Source organism: Simochromis diagramma, unplaced genomic scaffold (assembly GCF_900408965.1).
Source record: "Simochromis diagramma unplaced genomic scaffold, fSimDia1.1 OVJJ01000228.1, whole genome shotgun sequence".
NCBI classification, from domain to species: domain Eukaryota; kingdom Metazoa; phylum Chordata; class Actinopteri; order Cichliformes; family Cichlidae; genus Simochromis; species Simochromis diagramma.
The window spans coordinates 849,543-872,119 of record NW_024386873.1 but is presented as its reverse complement, the minus strand read 5'-3'; the positions used below and the strand labels follow the sequence as shown (position 1 = coordinate 872,119).

The 22,577-nt window shown below is 43.7% G+C and overlaps 1 protein-coding gene across 1 annotated transcript; it reads left to right on the top strand.

Annotated features, from left to right (window-relative positions):
• Window positions 1-802: 802 nt before the first annotated feature.
• LOC120733543 (proline-rich transmembrane protein 2) lies at window positions 803-22,068 on the top strand. Its single transcript, XM_040031818.1, has 5 exons — window positions 803-1,431; window positions 14,095-14,380; window positions 19,702-19,991; window positions 20,476-20,608; window positions 20,747-22,068. The coding sequence occupies exons 2-5, from the start codon at window positions 14,143-14,145 to the stop codon at window positions 20,761-20,763; spliced, it is 678 nt and encodes a 225-aa protein (XP_039887752.1). The 5' UTR covers window positions 803-1,431; window positions 14,095-14,142; the 3' UTR covers window positions 20,764-22,068.
• Window positions 22,069-22,577: the final 509 nt, after the last annotated feature.

Below are 22,577 nucleotides of genomic sequence, written 5' to 3'. Positions count from 1 at the left end.
CTATAGTAACCTCATAGCAGAGATGTGACATATCTGATGATGTCATGAAAGATGCTCCAAAAGGCTCCAACAGCACAAACACGGTCCAGAGGTCCAGTTCAGGTGACGCTAGCAGAAAGCTAGCAGCTACAGCCGCCTGTATTAACTTCCACCTGCCGGTCAAAGAGGCCACGCCCCTAGTAATGCAAACTTTAGAGGGTGAGTTATACAAACAGCTGTTATGACGGGGAAATGATCCACAGAGCCCAAACAGTTTGTGTATCCGGCTGTAAACATGTTTATTACTGCTGTAAGGATTTAACATGGGAGTCTATGGGACTGGTTCCCCTCTTATTTTGAAAGAACTACCAGGAAAGTGTGTGTCAGACTGAGCACCTGTAACACGTTTGTAAATGCAGTTTCACACTGTGACCACTGGAGGGCAGGAAACACATGATTCTCAGTATAAGGGTCTTATTCAAAGTAAGAGTCAAAAACCTGGGAAATTATTTAAAGAAAGAAAATACAAATCTCATAAGCTTTTGTAATCACAATAAAAACACAGAAATATATCAAATGTTTAATATGAGCTCATTTTTAATTTGATGGCAGAAACACGTCTCAACAAAGCTGAGACTGAAGCAATAAAAGGTAAGAAAAGTATCCTCCAACAGACCAGCTGCTGTCCTCGGCTCACAGACATCACAGACTAATGTTAGAGAGGAAACACAGACCTGTGCTGCTGACATCATCATTTTTTGTGTTTTGTGCAGCTTTATTTATATTTGATATATCATCCTAACTTTTTCACAGTCGAGGTTGTACGAGGCGTCGTTGAGTTGAGCAGATTTCGTGGTGCTTGTCTTGACCAATAGAAATCTTCCTCACAGGGTTGATTTCAGGTTTTAATTTGGGGCTGATGTCGCAGATTCTGCTAAATATGGGTCAGAGTCCGGTTGTTGAATCAGCGATTTCAACTTTTGTAAAAGCAGATCTGGTGGCAGAGAGGCACTAACATCGATGAAAAGGGTTTGAGCTTTCATCTTGAGGCTTTTATTTTGAAGGCTCTGTCAGAAGGTGCTTTTAAGCCTGAGCCAACTCGATACTGAAGGAAAGATGGAAAGAGGGAGAGGAGGGCAGCTACTACTACTACACACACACTCTCTCACACACACACACACTCTTAAAGCACCCCTCCCTTCCCTTTCACCTCTTGCGGTGGAGCAGACGGAGCTGCTGCACAGACTCTCTGCATCACAAATCAAACAGATCTTAGTGAGAGGAGGCTGAGCGAGCCAGAGCATCATTTAAAAGAAGATCTGACGGGTGTTTCGCCGAGCGCAGCGTACTGTCATCTCTCATTTCAGCTCCTATCGCTCACATCGGGGGATCTGTACCTCCCACTTCTCCTGCAGAGACACGATGAACCTCACCGTGCTGGACTAGAACCAGGTGAGCGTCCCGGGAAAAATCTTTCAGTTTCACAGGTTGGATGTGCAGGACATGTGCGGCTGCCTCCGCCTGGGTGGGTGTGTCGCTGCATCACACCTCCAGCTGGATTCTTCTCTTTTCTTTGTCTGCCTGTGATGAAGATGAAGGTTTTGGTGCATTCATACAAAGTGTGTGTGTGTGTGTGTGTGTGTGTGTGTGTGTGTGTGTGTGTGTGTGTGTATGTGTGTGTGTGTGTGTGTGTGAGAGAGAGAGAGAGAGAGAGGCATGGACATGTTCATGCATCACTGCGTGTTAATTATGTATAAAATATGGCTGCAGTCGTGCTGCCTCGCAGGATTTCATTCAAGCTTTTTGGGTATTTTCTAGAAAACAGACACCGCCTCATGTCCTCGTCGCCTCGTGTCCTCTCTGCCTCATGTCCTCGTCGCCTCGTGTCCTCTCTGCCTCGTGTCCTCGTCGCCTCGTGTCCTTGTCGCCTCGCCGCCGTGCCGTCCTTGCCTGAGGTGGATCATAGGGCTGGGTATCATGACTGATTTCTAGAATCGATTTGATTCCGATTCACAATGTCCCGAATCGATTCAATTCAATTCAATTCGATTTAAATCTGGGAAATTTTGCCTCAGACAGTCAGAAATATTATAATTCAGATCAGCACATTTACATATTTTTGTACCTATAAAAAGGAAGCTGACACACGCAAGACTTTATCAAAGGTGTAAGCATCACAGCAGAGGCCTTTGTGTCAAAGCAGCTGAGGATAAAACACAGAAAACATGAAGGAGATTTTCCTGGTCTGGATTTTATAAAAATATTCTGCAGTCGATCAAAAACGAAAGAAAACCATTAATCAACACATGAACATCACCTCTGAAGTTACAGCGGTTTTATTACAGACACAGCGTTTTGCATTTTGCATAATTTTAAAAAGTTTAAATTTGTTCAGTATTGAACGGCAGAAATTAGGTTTTCTTTTCGGAAGAATGTAAAAGGAAACAAACAGCGGCCGACAGGCTGTAAACAACGGTAGACTTGTGCGTAACAAGCAAGCGAATAATGAAGAAAACAGAGAGAGAGAGAGAGAGAGAGAGAGAGAGCTGTGCATGAAGTGTGATTTTATCCTGGTGGAAGCAAAACAGCAAAAGTCAGAGTGAATCCATGACGATGTTTGTGTGAAGCGTAGTTTGGATCTTCTTTTGCTGCTGGTTCGGTCAATGTTGTTTGGAGAGAGATCAAACTAACAGCTTCAGAATCAGCACAAAAAGGGCGTGAACACAAAGCTCGGACCCGCCGACACATCAGAGTCAGCGAGCTGTCGGCTTTCAGCCCCGACCGTGTCCGTGCCGTCGGTGAGAAAGTCACAGCTCACTGATCCTGATGCGTCGGCGGGTCGAGCTTTGTGTTTACGTCTCTGTGCAGAAGCCTGTTCCTGCCCTCAGTTACTGTTTTAATGTTTGGTGGTTGTTGAAACTGAGATTCTGGCGTTTCGGGCAAAATAAAATTATATTAAAAAATCGATTCAGGATTTTAATGAATCGATATCACGTTATCCAAGCTTTAATCGATAAATCGATTATCAAAACCCGCCCCTAGTGGATCAGTTTATCCTGCTTTGCTCGAGCTGGAGGTTAAACTCTGAAAATATTTCATTTCCAAAAAACTGAAAGAAACAAGAGCAGATTGTTTACAGTCCGAAGTCGGCCAAAGAATTTCAAATTAAACTGCCTAAAAAAATGTGAATATTATTTTGAAAGTCTGCCTTTAAAGACTTTGAATGTTTCCGTTTGACTGAGTGAGCTGGTTTTAGTCACGGGGACAGCTTTAACTGAGAGGAGTCACAGTCAGGAGGTGTGACCCGCCTCAAGAGCGAGGAGGTGACAGCAACATGGCCGCTCTGTGACCAGGCCGAGAAACAGGAAGTTGAATTTTGAGTTTAGAAAATAAAACAAAGATTCATCCTTTCAAAACTGCTTCAAATCTCTTGTGGGGCCGCTGAGTTTGGATCAGTTTGTAGAACCTGAATTTAGCTGAATATGGAGGCTGGATGTGATGTCACTATGATGTCATCTGACCCTCACGTGAGGCCGTGGTCCTCAGCCGGAAAATGGTGGAGTGCCTACTCCGGTCAGGGATGAGTTACTGCCCCAGGTGAAGGTGTTCAGCTATATGGGGTCTTGTCCACGAGTGAGGGGAGCATGAGACTGACAGATGGATTGGTTCAGCACCTGCAGTGATGCGACCACTGTACCAATCTGCGGGGGTGAAGAGGGAGCTGAAAGCGAAGTTCTCCATTTACTGCTCGATCTGTGGGTGGCCTCTCCCTTAGAGAGAGGGTGAGGAGCTCAGTAGGAGCTACTTTGAGAGGAGGCTCAGAGTAGAGCTGCTGCTCCCCCATATTGGAAGAAGCCAGTTGAGCTATTCTGGGCATGTCCTAACGGGACAGACCCTCTAGCTCTATACTGTCTGTCTCCTGAATCCAAACTGGAAGCTGGTTCCACAGAAGAGGGGCCTGAAAACTGAAGGCTCTGCCTCCCATTCTACTTTTAAATACTCTAGGAACAACAAGTAGGCCTGCAGAGCGAGAGCGAAGTGCTCTAATAGGGTGATATGGTACTACAAGGTCATCAAGATAAGATGGGGCCTGATTATTTAAGACCTTGTATGTGAGGAGCAGGATTTTGAATTCTGGATTTAACAGGAAGCCAAAACAGGAGAAATCTGCTCTCTCTTTCTAGTCCCTGTCAGGACTCTTGCTGCAGTATTTTGGATCATCTCGGAGGACTTGGAAGTCAGTGGCATGGAAGTTGGGATTGGGGCTTTGGGTTTTACACTGGTCTTGGACTCATTTGGCTTTGGAGCATCTCAGTGAACTTTCCACAGCTCTTGTGTGGAGTACTCCTGAAACTCCCCGCACAATCCCAGACTGATCCATCTGTTTGAGGGCTCTGCGTTCTTCTTGTAGTTGAAGTTCAGTCTTTCTCATGGTGCCTGCGTTGGAGAAGTGAACATCTTTAACCTTTGCACATGACTACAGACAGCTTTAACCGAAATAAAGAAGACTAAGTCAGCATATGAAGAATCTTCTTCTGTACAGGTTCAGAGTCCACTTCTGGTTGGAGTGCTTTTGCCTCTGCAGCTCCTCTACATACCTCCATCAGGTCAGCCACCAGCTCTCCAGTCAACCATGCTGGATCAGGGCCGAAGAGGCAAACTCTCCTGAGGTGGAAGATGTTCCTGTTCAAAGAAAAGCTCGTACAGAGGCTTTTACATTTGTTCCAGAGAGGCAGAGAGAAACTGAACCCTAACTCTAACCTAGAGGGGTTTTATGACTGGGGCGGGACCAAACCCTGATCCACCATAAAACACGATGATCTGAATCTGGATCCAGGCTGTTCTAGAGAGTAAAAACAAACTAAACCTGAAAGGAAAAAGATTTTAGTTACTAAAATTCAACAAAATGAAAATCTAGACTTCTGGAAACAAACTGGACCTCCAGGGTCACGGGGCGTTGGAGGATGTAATCACATTAAGAAGACAAATCTAAGTGAACGGTGAGATGACTCACAGCTCTGAAATCTCCATCCAGCCTCCAAACATATTTTTTTTCATGCTATAAAATTTGAACGGATTCATTTTGTGTCTGTGGTGTAAAAACAGCTGATACGAGTTGGAGATTCATGTTTGTCCAACGGCTGTGAGGCTGTTTCATCCTGTTACAGCCTCGTCTCTCAGACTCATGTTGTCAGAGGGTCCTGTAGCCGATTAGTGCCACAGCCTCGCAGCTACAGCCCAACAAGCTCAGAGTCTGTGATTGCAGGGACGCAGCCATTACCCAGGATTTCATTAAAGGCTTCTATCATGTCAGCGCATCATGACTGGCCCAGCAGCATGAAACAAACATCTGCAGAGTCCCGAGTCGTTACGCCGCCGCCGCAGAGCTAAAAACAACAGACTAATGGCTGCGATGGTCGTGTCTTCCTGCTGCCGCTCCCTCCGGAGTGCCCGCCGCAGCTCGCAGCGCTAATCCTGCCGCTCGCTGACAGGACGAAGGCAGCAGCAGGTTAATTAATGTTAAACTCCGGTTCCTGTAAGGACCCTTCATTAAAGACCCTGTGACCCTCCTCCAGCCAATGAGATCAAAAGGGGAAATCTGAGTCCCTGATCTTTGACACGACAGTAAAATCTCAGTGTACCGCTGTAATCAGCAACATTAATGATTAATAAATCATTAAAATTCATTGATTTTGTTTGATTTAGTCACAGAAATCTAGAGAACTACAGACTGTATGTGGAAGATGGACGTGAAAGCAATTTGCTTCTTTCTGTTTTGTGTGAGATTTTTTTTCCTCATTTCTCTAATCTTTTTATCATTATGATGATGAAATATCCTTATTTTCATGGGAAGTTTTTTTCCTTTTTTTATGGAAACATAGTTTTTGATGTTTCACTGTGAAGCTAAAAATTTTCATAGGAAAGTTTGTTCATACGTCTGACAGACTCGGTCCCAAACAGCAGCCGCTGAAGCTCGCGGGTCTAACAAATAATTCAAACCGGCATCCTGAGCAGAAGCTCTTTAATTATGTAGGACACCCCCATGTCTCCATGTTCAGGAAAATTCAGGTTGTTAAAATAAAAATTTGAAGTATTCGCAGCAGATAAAAAAACTGTCCTGTGCTTATTCTGCAGATATTTCCTGGAAGCCTCTGATGTGGGTCGCATAGAGCTCTCTGCTGTTTGGACAGAGTCACATTTTCTAAACGATTCTTATTTCTAACTGCAGTAAGCTGATGATTATAGGTGCTTCTGTCATTCTCTCGAGCTGGTTCTGAAGTAAAAGCTCCATCCGAGGTTATCTGCTGCAGAGCACGTCAGATTTTTATGATGATCAAAGGTTTTGTGTGAAAACTGGAAACAGTTGGATTTCCGTCTTGAATAAACATTTACAAAATGGTCTAAAAAAATATTTTAGCATAAAAGTCATAAGAATATAAATTTATAATAAAATGAGAACATGCAGTTCCTCTAACATCCAGCAGAGGCAGCAGTGAGTCAGTCCCCAGAGAAGCAAACATGTTTAGTCCAGATGAACAGAATCAACTTTTGGAGATTTACTTACCTGGATGATTGAGCATCAAGACGTTTACATCCTGATGCACAAACTGTTTGATCTCTGTGTTTAAATCACATTAAGGCTTAAAGTTAGCATCATTAGGGGTGTGGCCTCTTTGACTGACAGGTGGATGTAGCTGTAGGTCTGGACCGTGTTTGTGCTGTTGGAGCCTTTTTAATTCTGTCATGTGACCAATAATATGGCCGCTGTGAGGTCACTGTAGTAACAGACCCTGAGTAGCAGTGCTGAGTTCATCTTTCTCCATCACATTTCATTTTAAATGATTGATGGGTTTTAATACACAGATCCAGGATGAGACCGGATGAAACTTAAATCTTAAAGTTAAAGAAGTTTTCTTGTAACCTGAAGCTCCTGAGGTAACCAACAAAAGAACAAAGAGCCGAGAGCTCGCCTCGCTGAGTGATGAAGAAGGGGAAGAAAGAGGTAAACACCCTCTCGTCCTCTTCTCTGAACGCTGAGCACGTCAGCGACTTGGGAGGATCGGAGGCGTTTTGCAGACGTATCCTATGATCTGCATCGGATGACACTGATGCTGCTAAACGGTCGCACTGCATCAGGGAGCACGTGCAGCTTCGTGCAGCGCTGTAATAACACACTCTGCTTCAGTCAGCGAAGCAGCGCTGCAGCGCTGGGTCCTCGGGGAGGGGGACAAGCGATCGATGCAGTCCTGGCAGTCTTTACAACGGCGAGCATGTAGGCGCTGCGACAGAGCGCCTGCTTTTTAGGAAGAGCTCGTCCTCCAGGCATCGCTCGGATCGATGAGCCTGTCTGATTGATCCGATAAGATTACTGCTGATCACAGTGAGGAGCACAGGGGTAGCACTGAACCGAGAGCAAACGCAGCACAAGTTTGAAAAAGTCAGATAAATGATGCTGCTTCAGCTTCTCTCTCTTTACACAACAAACTTAGTTTTATGGTCAGCACAACTCTAGATGTAAAAATGTCTGAAATATCAGCACTCAGGGAATCTGCAGTGTTTCCAGTGTTAATGAAGCCTGTTCTATCTTATGTTCTCTTAGAAACAGGAAGTATTGTTTGTGGAAGGATCACATTTAATACATGCGGCTTTATTTTTTCAGTGTAAACAACATTTAAAGACGTGTCTGAATCTAAACTCTGTCTCTCTTGATTGACGGTGAACTGCTCGTGTCAGAAAGCATGTGCGGCAGACAGCACGAGCTCATGCTGGCACCTGTCTGCATCCACCGTGTGGAGCTTGTGTTGGAGTCTTCCCTCGTTGGTTTCCAGGCTCCTGTTTTTCTGTTTAAGGACAAAGATGGTGGAGGACGTCTGCATGTGGCACAGGCTGGACCTCCATCACACGTTACCCAGTGTAGCCGTGACCTCCTGTTAGTGGGAGCCGCACATGTGAAACAGAAACAGTGGTTACTGGACATAACTGCAGTTCTATGAGTGTGTCTAAACGTTGACCCAGCTGGGACAGTTTCTTTTCTTTGTTGCCTTCTAAAAGCAGAGGAGCGATGTGGACGCTGCGCTGCATTCTCATTTTGCATTCTGCAATGGCCACCAGGTGGCGATACTTTTGCTTACAGCGTGACTTCTGGTCCTGTAGAAGTCTACGTGGAGATCGGCCCTCCGCTGTAACACTTTCCTGGTTAGTTTATGGGCTCGGTCACTGATCTCGGGTCCTTTTAGTAAATTTGATAATTCAGAGTTTCAGAAAGGAGGAGTGTGAATATCGAGGATACGCTCCTTAGGTAACGTCTTATCAATCGCGTCATGTCGCATCCACATGCTGTCATCTCAGAGCTCTGAGCTAGCGCCCGTCACCTGACCGGACGCAGATCTGAGGATGTCACAGCTGGTTCAGTCATTGTTCACGTTTAAATCCAAGGATGTAAAAACAGATAAAGCTGTTGTGACTGAAAGCTGTAATTACTCCCCCGCCTGCTCGTACTCAGACTGACTGACAGCCTAATGATCCCTTCCATAACTTCTCAGTCGCTGATAAATTACATGATTGTTACTATGCTCTTTGTTCACCGACGCATGAATCCGAGCTCCTGACGGCGCTCACGTCCTCCTACACGAAGGCCCGCGAGCTACAAACCTCAGCAGCAAGAAAGTGTTGAGTCACCGTTATTAAACAGCAACCTGATCAACCCACACAGATGCTGCAGATCTGTTTTATAAATATTTCTCTCCTTTTTCTCGACCTTTGGAGAGACAAAATTATTCTGAGCTTTGTGACACGCCGCTGTCATAATTTCAGCTTTTAACTTTGGTGGTGTTAGATAAGCTGTCAGAGAAAACGTCTGAATATTTCATGAATAACTCCGCCGCCCGGCCCATTTGGAGGAATCTCAACTTTTATTAAGAACAAGGAGCTCGGGATAAAGGAACTCTGAACATCACAGCTCAGAGGCTCCGCCTACAAAGGAACATCTCAATAAATAATCCAAATAAGATGAAAAGTTTAGAAGTCAATATTTATATACATGTGTTTTCATTTTATTCTAAATTTATTTATTTATTGCTTGATAAAATGAATCAAATTGATTTTTGAATGAATAGATTTGGAGAGAAGGATTCTTTATGCAAGCAGGAGCTGCTAAAATTAAAAAGACAAAATAGTAGATAAACAAATTTAAGGTTAAAGATTGATTTCAATTTACTTTATAAAATATGGCATAAATGTGATCCGTGTCAGTATTGTTATTTCACTGGCAATGAAACTTTTTTCACACTCTCACATTAATGTGTTCATTTTTATGAAAAGTAAGTAATAATCAGTAAAATGGTGAATAAATGGGACCAAGTGGTTTCTATGTGTGGAGCCTCAGGACTCATCTGAGGCTTGGTTTCCTTTAACATCTCTGACGCCAGCAGAGCAGAAATCCTGTTCTTTCATTATAGTTTTAATATCATGTCTCCTCTGCTGCATCTACCGACTCGTTCTCAGGACGCTGCAATTTAATAAAACTGAACTTATGAGAGGAAAGAACCTGCTGAAAGCATGCAAGGATATATGAAGGATTATTGCTTTTGTTGCTAAATTATACATTTAAATTAGTTTATTAATCTCCTCTTTTTATAACACATAAACATTGAAACCAAAAAGAACAACATGATTTAAAAACTACAAAATCAAATTTAGTTTCTTAAAAGAAAATTCATCAAATAAACTAAAGCTGCTTTCAGTTTGAACAAAGTGCCCAACGACTGCAGTTCCTCTAATGGCCACTTGAGGCTTCATCCAGAAGAATTGAGTATATCTGGACCGGCGTCAGGAATGCCGACTGCCATTAGTCTGGAAGAAGCAGCAGGTCGTGGCCAATAAAGATGATGCTATCAGGAGTAAATGGTCTGTATTTATATAGCGCTTTACTAGTCCCTAAGGACCCCAAAGCGCTTTACACATCCAGTCATTCACACATTCACACACTGGTGATGGCAGCTACATTGTAGCCACAGCCACCCTGGGGCGCACTGACAGAGGTGAGGCTGCTGGACACTGGCGCCACCGGGCCCTCTGACCACCACCAGTAGGCAACGGGTGAAGTGTCTTGCCCAAGGACACAACGACCGAGACTGTCCAAGGAGTAGGGATGTCCAGAGCCGATCACGTCGTTTCAGACTGATCAGAATCTGACTCGTTATTTGCTAACACATCTATAGGCTGTATCCCAATTCAGGGTCTGCAGCCTTAAAGTAAGCAGTCTCAACGGTCCTCAAGGGCCGCGTACTCAAAGACCACTAAGGCCGGAAGTGCGAGGCTTGTGAAATGGGGCGGTCTAGCCTCCGTTGCGCTGCCCAGGTTGCCTAGCAACCATGATACTAACAGCTGGAAACGTGTCATACAGCTTTGTTTGACAGAAATGAAGGAGAAAATCTTTTGTTCATTTGTTTCTTTCTACATGAGCTTTGATCATTCTCTGTGAGATTAAGATCAGCTATTGAACGGCGTATATTTTAAAGTAAAGGCTTTAAAACCAAGTTAGTACAAACGTCACTAATGTCACATGACTTTGCCGACATGTGGCCAACAGTAATGTTTAATGTTCTTCATTATTAAACATTTGCACATAAATAAGTGACATAATATTCAGTACTTAAAGTGTACTCTTTGGGCGCCCCTCATCCGCCGTTTTTTTTCGGCAAAATTATCCACACCCACCGCCGCGCTATGCATTCTGGGATATGTTGGGCCACGAAGTCTACACCGCCACGTCCTTAAAATTCAGGGAAATGAAGGACGCATTTGAGGGCCGCATTTCGAGCAGCCTTTGAATTGGGACAGCCTTCGTCGCGTCGCTGTGACGTAATCGGCCTTAAAATGCGGCCTTTAAGGCTGCAGACCCTGAATTGGGATACAGCCATAGTTAAGCGGTGGCACAGATTTAGACCTCTTGACTCCACACGGAAACAGCAACGCGTGCGGCATGACATCACTTTGTTGCACAGACGCCTGCCGGCAAATTAGAACACGGAAGCAGCTTGAAGCGGAAAGCGCGAGTATGTCTGCGGTCTGCAGGTATTATAAAGTTGATGACAACAACACTGCCATAGCAAACTGTGAGACATGTAAACTTGAAAAGTGACCCACTTCAGTACTGGAAAGAACATGCTAATCAGTTTTCCTCTATTTTATTTATTTATTTAGGACAGTGCATGTTAATGAACATAAATGTAAAAAAAAAATTACATGAATGTAAACATACCAGATTATAGCCAAAGGCTAATTTCCATCTGTTGTCCTTAAGCATAAAAATAGACATAATAATTCATAAAAATTCATCATTCATTCATAATAAAAACTCCATCACCAAACTTACACATACACACCATTCTGTTCCCAAATAAAACATTAAAGCTATACAACTTATACATGATCACACACTTGATTTGTCCATAACCAGTTTTTAACCTTTGCCTTAAACAAACTGAATGTCGAGCATTCTCTAATGGGTTGAGGAAGACTGTTCCACAGATGGCCACCCTGGACAGAAAGGACGTTCTGCCCAAATGCTGTCCGTCTGTAGGGTATAAACAAGTCTCCTCGGATTGTAGCTCGAGTGGTCCTGTCTGAGCTTTCTTTATGCCTAATGAACTGCTTTAGTGGTGGTGGAGCAAGGGAGTGTAAGACTTTATATATTAAACTCACTCTTTTAAGTTTCACTAAGTTATTGAAGTTCAGTAATTTATGTTTTTTTAACACATGACAGTGGTGGTGGGAAGTCGGTTTTTTGTCAAGTAGTTTTAAACTTCTTTTATAAATTTTTTCAATAGTTTTAAGTGTTGTTGGACAAGCAAGTGACCAGGACGTCAAACAATAGTCTGCAAATATGGCTGCAACCCAGTGTCTCAGTGCCCCTGTAGCTCTGTGGACAGTGAGAGACTTTTTAGTGCCGTTGCAAACGTCCTTGATGAGAACAGAAACGAGGTAGACATTTCCTTCTGTGAAACTTACTACTGTGATGACAGTAAGAGTTAGGAGTGCAGTTCCTAAAAGCACATTACTGGCTTTGCAAACACTGTGGCACTTTTATTGTTTTATTTGTTTACATGCATGCCGGATATTTTAAGTTGAGATGCTAATTGTTGTTATATCAGACTTTTTTTATATTTACTGTTGCACTAAAATGAAGTGAAAGTGAATAATTTATGTTATTTATTACTTGATTGTTCAAGCTTCCTCACAAAAGTGCTTTGTTTGTTAACGGAGTTGTTGAATGTTAAAATAAGGTGAATTAAATAAAAAAATGAGGAACATCCAGGATCTGTTTCTCTTCTTTATTCTTTTTTTATGTATTATAGAAGTATCGGATCGGGACTTGGTATCGGTGGATACTCAAAATCAAATGACAAATGAATCAAAAAACCTGATCGGGACATCCCTAATCAGGAGGCTGCTGCTACAAATACTCTGCTGCTGCTCGCTTCACGCCCCAAATCAAAATGGAGGATGACGTAAAGCAACTTGTGGTATTGTGATGTTGCAAATACTCACACAAAGATATTTTAGTGCAACAGAAACCTGTAAAACCTGTAAAACCTCGTCTGTATCTGCAGAGTCGCACATTATATTAGAAGTACTGCTGTCAGCGCTAATCTCGTTAAAATGACGTTAACGCCATAACCGCATGCAAACAGCAAATCTCCGTTAGCGAGTTAGTGCGGCTCGCCCAGTGCGTGGGGCTGCACGGCGTCAATGCGTTAGCGCGGTTAGCTCGCTAACACGTTAGTGCCGTGCAGCCTCTCGCAAGTTGGTGCTTGCTCCACCCAACTCTCTACTTCTGCTTTCAGAACAACGAGATGGGGACATCGGCCTCTACGCTTTAGGATTTCTGACTATTTGGAGGTATTTTCTTGGTTGAGGCAACGCTGCCACCACCAGGTCAAAGTTGAAATTACAACACAGAGCTTTATAATTTCAGTGCCCGTGTCTCACTGTTACACTCGAGGTGTCTTTAATGTCTTCATTTACTGGTAATCACAGCAGACCTGCAGATTCAGAGGGTGGAGACCTTAAAGCTTTCTTTTCACTTTTACTCATTATGGTAATTCTGTTCAGGCACTACACGGTTAGGGTAAGGAAAGGGTTGTGCTTTCAGGTAAACTATAGCTCCTCACAACAGTAACCCTACACATCCAAGAACATGGAGTCCAAACAGGGCCATCCGAATGTCTTCAGCAAAACTGCAATGATTAATGTCGTTGGAGTAAGAGTGGCAAATCATTTTAATGCTGTATTCAGTTAAAATAATAAAATAAAATACAAATCTTAGGTTGATGTTTTGATTACTGGAATCAGATAAACAAAGGTTCTAGGTTCAAGGTTCTAGCATTGCTGCACCAAGCACTGAACCTCTAAAGCTCCTCCGGGTGGATGTCCCACAGGAGGGTGGAGCCATGTTGCACCAAAGGCCTGGCGCCTGGTGCCCAACCTCTCTTACTGGCCTGGATCCAGGGTGGGGTCTTGGTAACCTGGGTGAGTTGGCATGGTCCATTGTTTGTCTCTTCACAGGGGTCTTTTGAGTCGCACTCCAGCTCATCACCCAGGACTCTTGGAGGGGTTACATGGGGACTCAAACTGCTCAATGTCCCCCAGAAAAGCTGGAGGTGGCTGGTAGCTGCACCTGAAAACCAGATATGGATATAGATAAACTCTGAGCAGTGCTGGCTGTTACACAGTAATGCTGACATGACTTTGAGGGTTGCTTTATATAAATGCAGACATGATTAGGACCTGCAACAAAGGAACTCTGGCTCTTAATCAAAGTATGGATGCTGCAACCTTTGGATCATCTGGACGTTCCGTGCTGCCATCGATTGCATTCTTAAATCAAGCAATGCTTCACCATGCAAAGTAGATTATACAAGGACCTTGAATACAGTGGTTGTGTTTTTCTGTTTGCAAAGCTTTTCCTCCACGAGTCTGATCTGCCACGTTCTGTTTTTATATGCAGCTGGCGGCTTAGCCAAATTAATCAGCCAATCAATAATCAGAATGATTCCCTAATGACTTTCATAGCAGCAACATAACTGACGGCATCTCTGTAATTCTTTTCAGAACAAGCCCTGCCTTCAGATTTCCTCAACAGTTAGCTTCGGCCGTCCGATGACCACCAGCCCTAGCGCCACCCATCAGCCCGGTAATATGGAGGAACCCCAGCAGCCAGACCAGCCAATCACCATGCAGCAGAATGGAGAAGCTGCCCAAACTGCTGTGACTTCTCAACCAACCAGCTCTGACCAACAGGCCCCACCCTCAACGACAGATGCTCCCGAGGCCCAGCAGACAGAGGACGGGAAGGGAATGGACCACCTGACAGTAATCAGCGAAAACACAGAGACCAGTAAATACAGCCCTAAAAGTCCGCTATGATAAGTTTTCTTTTCCAGTAGCTTCACAATGCACCTTCTTACCTCAGATACAGCCATGAGTTCAGCAGATCTTTATTTGGGTTAGTGACCAAAAGTGAAGCATTGAAGATACAATTGGAGGAAACAAGCTTCCTCATCAAAGATGTTGATTTAGTGGTTGATCTGTGTTCCCAGAATAAGAATGAATGAAAACAGGTTTGACTTTATTTACATATATCACATATCAGTGTCACAAAAGTTGTTGGATAGTTGAAGATCCAGGATTTACTAGAGACATAATATAACGACAGTTAAAAACTGATCAATTTCATTTTGAAAATAAATTTGACTAAACGTTCTCCCTTGCTGTGTCCAAATTCATAGGCCGTATCCTTTGGAGGATCCGGCCTTCGCGGTCTATGTGGGCCGGATCCTCTGAAGACCGAGAAGGCTGGAAGTGTGAGGCTGTGAAATGGAACAGTCGAGCCTTCAGATTTGCGTCACCGCTGTCTCGGTGGAGTTTAATAAACTGCCATCTGCTCCTTGATATATAAAATATAACAGGACACTGGAGTAAACTCTCGACCATCTCACACTTCTGTATAATCAGTTTTCTGTTTGACATTTATTCAGCTGTGTGAAAACTATAACTTTAATCTCAGCCGAACCGATTTACACACAAACGAATAAAACACTGAAAAAAGCCAAACTATAACAGTTTTAAGTTATCTAAGTGACTTATATATCACGTTTAACCTGAGTAGCGAAAGACCACGGGAGGTTTGAAAATCATGTGCGGGGAGTCCGGTGTTCTCACGGGCTCTAGTGAGCCTCGACCTCCCGGTCAGCTTCGAGCTAGTGGGTAACAGACGTCTCCGAAAACGTCGGAGCCCTTTTGCAAATATGTGATGTCTAGATAAACCTATAAATAAAGTTTCTTTTGTGACCCAGAAAGAATAATAAGAGTAATTTTGAATTCTGAGCTAGCGCCCGTCACCTGACTATGAATTCTGGGATAGGTTGGAGGATACGCCCGACCCATCCTTCAAATTCAGGGAAAAGGAGGACGCATTTGGAGGACTCTTCGAATTTGGACTGCCTTTGTCGCGTCACTGTGACGTAATCGGCCTACAAATGCGGCCTCAGGAGGATGAAGCCTATGAATTTGGACACAGCTCCTGTGAACAAGAAAAGGAAGAGTAGATAAAATCAGTAGTTAAAATGTGAGTTTTGAAATTTAAGCTTAAAAGTAAAACAGTGCGGATTTGGTGCTTTATTCAAATGCAGCTGAGAACAAGTGAGTCTTCAACCTGGATTTAAATAAACTGAGTGTTTCAGCTGATCTGAGGCTTTCTGGGAGTTTGTTCCAGATATAAGGAGCATAAAAGCTGAATGCAGCTTCTTCGTGTCTGGTTCTGACTCTGGGAACTGATAAAAGACCGGATCCAGATGACCTGAGGGATCTGGAAGGTTCATACTGGGTCAGGAGGTCATTGATGTATTTTGGTCCTAAACCATTCAGAGCTTTATAGACCAGCATCAGAAGGGGTCCCAAGATGGAACCTTGGGGAACTCCACATGTGATACTTGTCTGCTCAGATGTGAAGTTACCTATTGATGCAAAGTATTTCCTGTTTTCTAAGTATGTTTTGAACCAGTTTAGTACAGTTCCTGAAAGACCTGCCCAGTTCTCCAGTCGTTTGAGTAATATGTTGTGGTCAACTGTATCAAATGCTGCACTGAGATCCAGTAAAACTAAGACTGACATTTTTCCACTGTCTGTGTTCAGACATATGTCATTGAACACTTTGGTCAGAGCGGTTTCAGTGCTGTGGTTCTGTCTAAAACCTGACTGGAAGGCATCATAGCAATTATTCTGTTTTAAGAAGTAATTGAGCTGTTGAGAAACTGCTTTTTCAATGATCTTACTTAAAAATGGGAGATTTGAGATCGGCCTGTAGTTGTTCATTTGTGTCTTGTCAAGATTGTCCTTTTTCAGTATAGGTTTAATTACAGCAGTTTTTAGTGGTTCCGGAAACACACCTGACATTAAAGAAAAGTTGACGATCTGTAACAGGTCTGACTCTAAAGTCTTTGAGACCTTTTTGAAAAAACTTGTTGGCAGGACATCTAAACAGCAGGAGGAGGAGTTCAGTTGACTTAAGATGTCCTCCAGGTCTTTGCTGTTAATAGGGTGAAACTGTTTGATGGTGTTTAAACAGTTTTTCGGTGGACACAGTACATATCCTGGATCTGCTGTTGATGTACCAACTGCTTGTCTAATTTTTTGGATTTTTTCTGTGAAGAATTTGGCAAAGTCATTGCAGGCCATGGTCGAATGAAGTTCAGCTGCCACTGACACAGGAGGGTTTGTTAGCCTGTCAACTGTAGAAAATAAGACCCGAGCATTATGGCTGTTTTTAGTGATGATGTCAGAGAAGTAGGACCTCCTTGCATTCCTCAGTTGTAAATTATAATTGTGAAGTTTCTCTTTATAGATGTCATAATGAACCTGGAGGTTTGTTTTTCTCCATCTGCGCTCAGCTTTCCTACACTCTCCTTTTTCATTTTTCACCATGGAGACTTTTTCCTTCCAGAGATAACCTTCACCTTAATGGGAGCAATAGTGTCCATTACATTTAACATGTTAGCATTGAAGCTACTGACGAGCTCATTGACTGAACCTCTGGACAGGTCAGGTGTTAATGGGAAGACCTGGTTAAAAATCGCACTACTGTGTTCAGTTATACACCGTTTTGTGATCACTGCTGTTGATATATTTGTGTGGGCTGAGATTTTACTTTCAAAGAAAACACAGTAATGATCAGACACGCCCACATCAGACACAGTAACCTTTGAAATGCTCAGGCCCTTGGAGATCAGTAGGTCAAGAGTGTGTCCTCTATTATGTGTGGCCTCTGTTACATGCTGAGTCAGCCCAAAGTTGCCCAGAGTGTTACTCAGGTCTTTAGTCCCTTTGTCCTGAGGGTTGTCCACATGGATGTTAAAATCCCCAACAATAATTACACAGTCGAGATCAACACAGATCACAGACAGCAGTTCACTGAGGTCATTAAAAAAGTCTGTGCAGTATTTGGGAGGCCTGTAAACATTAAGAAACACAACTTTGGATGGGGCCTTCAGCTGTAAAGCCACATATTCAAAAGACTGAAAACTTCCAGGAGATAGCTGCTTACATTGAAATGAGGGGCTCGATGGCGAACCTTTGGCCGCTCTGGTGGGGGGTTTATGGGGGACAAAAAGGGATTGGGCCGGGGGGTAGATCTGAGCCCAGCATTGACCCGCTCCATCATCTCCTCAGTGAATTTCAGGTGTGGGGAGGAGGGAGAAAGGGAGGGGGAGGAGGGTGATGGCCTGTCAGGGGTTTGGGGGACTGGGGAAGATCGTGGTCCCTGGTCCTGGTCGTTGGTGTTGTTGAGAGAGTTGGAGGCAAATAGGGACCCCTCTTCTTGCCTTAGATGTCTCTCCTTTCTGAGGCTCTTCCTCAGATACCATGGGTGTCTCTCCTTTCTGAGGCTCTTCCCGGGTGGGGGCAGATGGAGCTCCTCCTCAAGGTTTCTGCTGGGCTTTGTCTGTTCTTGGAGTACTGTTTGTTCCTCTTTATGAGATAACTCCTCGTTTATCTCAGCCTTGGCACCAAGCACAGATGGATGACGTATGGAATAAAACAAGTTGGAGGTGAACAGTTTCACCCCTGACTTGTTAAAATTAAATCCATTTGCTTTAAACAGATGCCTGCGTTCCCAAAAAATATTAAAGTTGTTGATAAAATGCACTGAGTGGTCAGCACATGCTGATATGAGCCATTTATTCAGTGTAAACAACCTGCTGAATCTCTCGTCTCCTCCTCTGACCGGCGGTACAGGTCCACTGATGAATACAGCTGCATTCAGAGAGTTTACAGTGTTTAATAATCCAATAAAGTCCCGTTTCAGAACCTCCGACTGTTGTTTGGACACATTGTTTGACCCTGTATGCAGAACAATGTTTGTCACAGTTGGATATTCATCTGCAATTTGAAGAATTCTCTCCTTCAGGTTGTTGACCATATCCTTAGGAAAGCAGAGGACTTTAGTGTTCTTACCGCACATCCTTTGTACATCCTTTACGGCAGAGTCACCCACAATCAGAGTTTCAGGCCTAGCCTTTAGCTTTCCCTGTGGCCTTTCACTTTTCAACAGATTTTCAGACCTTACTTCGCTACTTTTAGATGGATGGTTGTCCGATAGAGATCCAGGGTCCTTTGATAGTGGAGCAAATCTGTTGTGCAGTTTCACATTCAGTTGTTTTGAAGGTTTGTTGTTAACCTTCCTATTCACGGTTGTCCAGTCCTGTTTCCTCTCGTATACAGGGGTAGAAGAGCTTCTCTGTCTCGCAGGAAGTGAAGGCCAGTCGGTTTCAGAGATTTCAGCTCGCTGTGCCCTGCCTGTGATACGTCCTCCCCCTTCCAGGAGACATGATTTATGTCTTGGTTTTGCACCAAGACAGTCCAAGGGGGGATTATCGCTTGAGGATTTATAATAGTGCACAAAGTCTACTTTCTTGGTCATGTTATCTGTGCTCCTTAGCTGTGTACTAGCTTGCTCATCGCCATTGTTTTGAATCAAAGGCAAGGTTGTTTCATTTCCACACAGTCCATTTACCTCCACGTTTACTTCTAAGCGATGAATTTTTGTCTCCAGTACTGCAGGAGGCTGTGGTAGTCATCTGTGGAGAGGGAAGGCATCTTGTTGCTAGTTAGCCTAGCGGTTAGCACCTGTAAAAGGCTATTGAGGCTGTTGGGTGCCCAGACGCTGTAATCAGGCTTCAGCTGTGTGTAGGCCACAGACACACAGAGCGCTGAGGATAAGGTAACTATAAAAATTCTGGCCATGATGGAAAATGGCCTACTGTCCTGACTGGCTTTGTTATGTTGGTACAGCCTGCACCGTGTCAGCAGGATTACGGCCCGGTCCAGTCGCAGCGGGGCATCACTTTAGGTCGGGAAAGAAAATATTGAAAGGTGTTTTTGGCAGATCGTTGTTTTAATCACAATCATTTCCTGTGAGAATATCCAAAAACAACATGCTAGTTCCTCTCATGGAGCTTCCTGACTTCCCCACCCTGACATCTATTTTTAGGTGTTTTATTTTTATTAACACAGTGAAGCTGTTCAGCACCTACAAGGTTTCCTCTTGAGGAACATACTTTCAGGGAAGCTTAACACAGCCAACAAAAGCTAAAACCCCCGGCAGAGATGATGGTTGCTTATCAGTTGTTTTTCAGTTCCTTCTGACAGCTTTTTGTTTTCTAGGTAATGGCATCGCGCCTGTCATAGCTGACTCGTCACCCATAGCGCCCTCTGTGTCGCCCAAGCTGCATGCAAAGCCAGCTGGCCATGCTAATGGCCGGCCCCGCTTGGGCAGCCGGTCTGGCTCGCTAGCGATGGGCTCCCCCAGGCCCTCGCTCACCCGCCAGCCCAGCGCCATCACAGAGGCCGCTGTGGATGGGTCCAAGCCGAGGGACTACCTGATCCTCGCCATCTTATCCTGCTTCTGCCCAATGTGGCCCATCAACATCGTGGCCCTCACCTTCTCTGTGATGGTACGACTTCTGACAACAGTATCATTTAAACCTCTCAGTTAACAGCAGCTCAGACAAATTTATAAGTCACAACCAAAAACTTTTTAATCTTTAAGGACAACAGAGCTGACAACTCCAAAAACAAAAGAATCTATTTTACATGTTAGTAACCAAGACAAAAGAGCTAAAATGGGTTTTTCCAAGAAGAACTCGGGCTGTAGAAAGAACCAGCGAATGATAAATGAGGAATATATTTTAGCTGAGAGCCTGGAAAGTTCTTTGGCGATGTCCCACAATAGAAATATGGAGCTGCAGGCAGAAAAACATTTATATAACATTTAAATTGTCAGTATCAAGTCGTCTGCTGTCTAATCTGCTGATTTTTTTTCTTCTTTTTATCTGTAACTATAATGTTGTCTTGTTGTCCCAACCCAATCATATCATTACTTTACGATGTTGACTGACCGTTTATTGGTTGTTTTCTTTGCTCTCTGCTTCCCTTCAGTCCCGAAACAGTCTGCAGCAAGGCAACGTTGACGGTGCTCGTCGTTTGGGCCGTAACGCCATGGTGCTGTCTGTTGTCTCCATTTTAGGAGGGATTGCCATCATCACAGCGGCCATCGTCCTGAACTGGGGATGTAAGTCTCACGATTCAGTCATTTTCTCTGCAAAAGCAACCTAAAGTTGACTCTACAAGCTTTTCTCGAATGTTCAGGATCATAAAAAATGTAAAACCAGCTTATATCTGTGTGAATTTAATCTTTCTCTCTCTCCAGTGATATTAAAATCTTGATTCAAACCAATCAGCACGGCGAGACTGACTTCATGACAACATCGAACCCGACACGACACCATTTCCTCCCGTTCCTGAAGCACTATCGTTGTCGAGCGCCTGCACCAGATGTAAAACGAATAAAAACCCGTTTCTGTTCTTTGCTGTTGTTTCTTGCTGCACGACAAGCATGGTCTGCCTGACGCTCTACCTCTGACACGACCGACAAACCTAATCCTGACGCCTGACACCTGATCTGGAGAAAAGGATGGATCACCAGATGCTCATTTCATTCTGTGGTAGCAGCTTATCTCCTCCTCAGACGCCACAATTACAAGAGGAAATGGACATCCTGGGAAATGGGATTATTCAGATTCCTAATGGTCCGTAATGGTGCGAACTGGGGGACCTGGTTTGTTGGGTTTGATGCCAAAAATTTAGAAACGCAGTCTCAGCTGAACTGAAACAGGGAGAAGCTGCTGCAGTGATAGTTTAACTCAAACTGAGGAGGAACTCTAAAAGTCTTTGAACTGTGACGGCAGGAGAGAGAGGGATCTTTGTTTCAGCACAGAGATGGACTTCCTCTGTTTCACTGTCTTTGTGAAAAAACCGGAGGCATGATTCTGATGTTTACTCTGCATATTCATGATAAATGTCCCCGGAGCTGCTAAACATTCATCATGTTCCATCCAAGGTTTTCAGAGACCGTGAACTGACCACAGGCGCTCAGACTGCTGGCTGTTAGCCGTGCTCGTCTCACTGTAAGCGATTCTGAGTTAGTAATTAATGAATTATTCTCCCTGACCACAGCCTTTGGCTCTAAGTGGACGTAAAGTGATGGAACGTTTCACATTATTCCTGATGTTCTCCAGGACTTCTATTAATTTGGGTGGTTGAGGTTACTTTTGGACTCCCTCTGAGTGCTCACAGCATGTGAGATGGATCAATTCTTCTTTTCTCTCCGGCCTTTCAGTGTCAGTCTTTTACTTTAGTCTAGCATTCACAGCTGCTGCCCGCTTCCCTTTCTGTTAAGTGTTTTACTGCAGATACAAAAAGAACTTCCTCAACAACTTCCTGTATGAAGTTCTTTCTCAGTCTTCACTCAATAGCCTAAAATCATAATTCGGAAATATCTTTGTTTGCCAGTGTAACCCTCATGTTGGTAACAACCTTGGAAGGAGTTTGTTCATAGTTTTAGGAAGTGTTGGATCAGGTACTCACCTCTTTGCTGTGACAGTGGATGAACATAGTTCTTACAGCTACACCAGAACTGTGACAGCCGTGATCTTTGAATGGTGCAAGGTTATAAGCTAGGCTTGTTTAGCATATGTCTGAATTGCAGTGCTAACCTTAAACTTAGGTAGTTCGACCTGGTGGCTGTTAACCCTCTGAGGTCTATCTTTAAATCTAACGCTATCAGAATATGTAATATTCTTTTAAATTATTCTCTTTTAACCTATTCTCCTGGCAGGGGACGATAACATTTCAAAACTATTTACATTTCTTCTCAAAAAGTCCTTTTGGCTTTTCTGAAAAACACGGAGTTAGGGTTAGTGATGTGCGATACCACTGATTTCCTTTCTGATCCGATACCAAGTAATATTCAGGGTGGTATCGACGATACTGAGCCGATACTTTGTACAAAAACGTATTTTATTTATTGTATCTCAAATTATAGCATCATAATGATTACAGAACATCAGATTACTTGTTCTTATCACTTAATAATGCAGAGTTCATCATATAGAAATAGAAAAACTGAAGTTGTGGCTATTTGAACACGTTGCCTGCCTGCAGCACTAAAGGACTCCATGAGAGACGTCTGTCTCGCCCTA

Bases quoted from the DNA above. Each gene is read 5' to 3' on its own strand.
- LOC120733543 (XM_040031818.1), top strand. From the start codon at position 14,143: ATGACCACCAGCCCTAGCGCCACCCATCAGCCCGGTAATATGGAGGAA. The intron at 14,381-19,701 runs GTAAATACAGCC...TTTGTTTTCTAG, and splicing joins CAGCGAAAACACAGAGACCA to GTAATGGCATCGCGCCTGTC. The intron at 19,992-20,475 runs GTACGACTTCTG...GCTTCCCTTCAG, and splicing joins CCCTCACCTTCTCTGTGATG to TCCCGAAACAGTCTGCAGCA.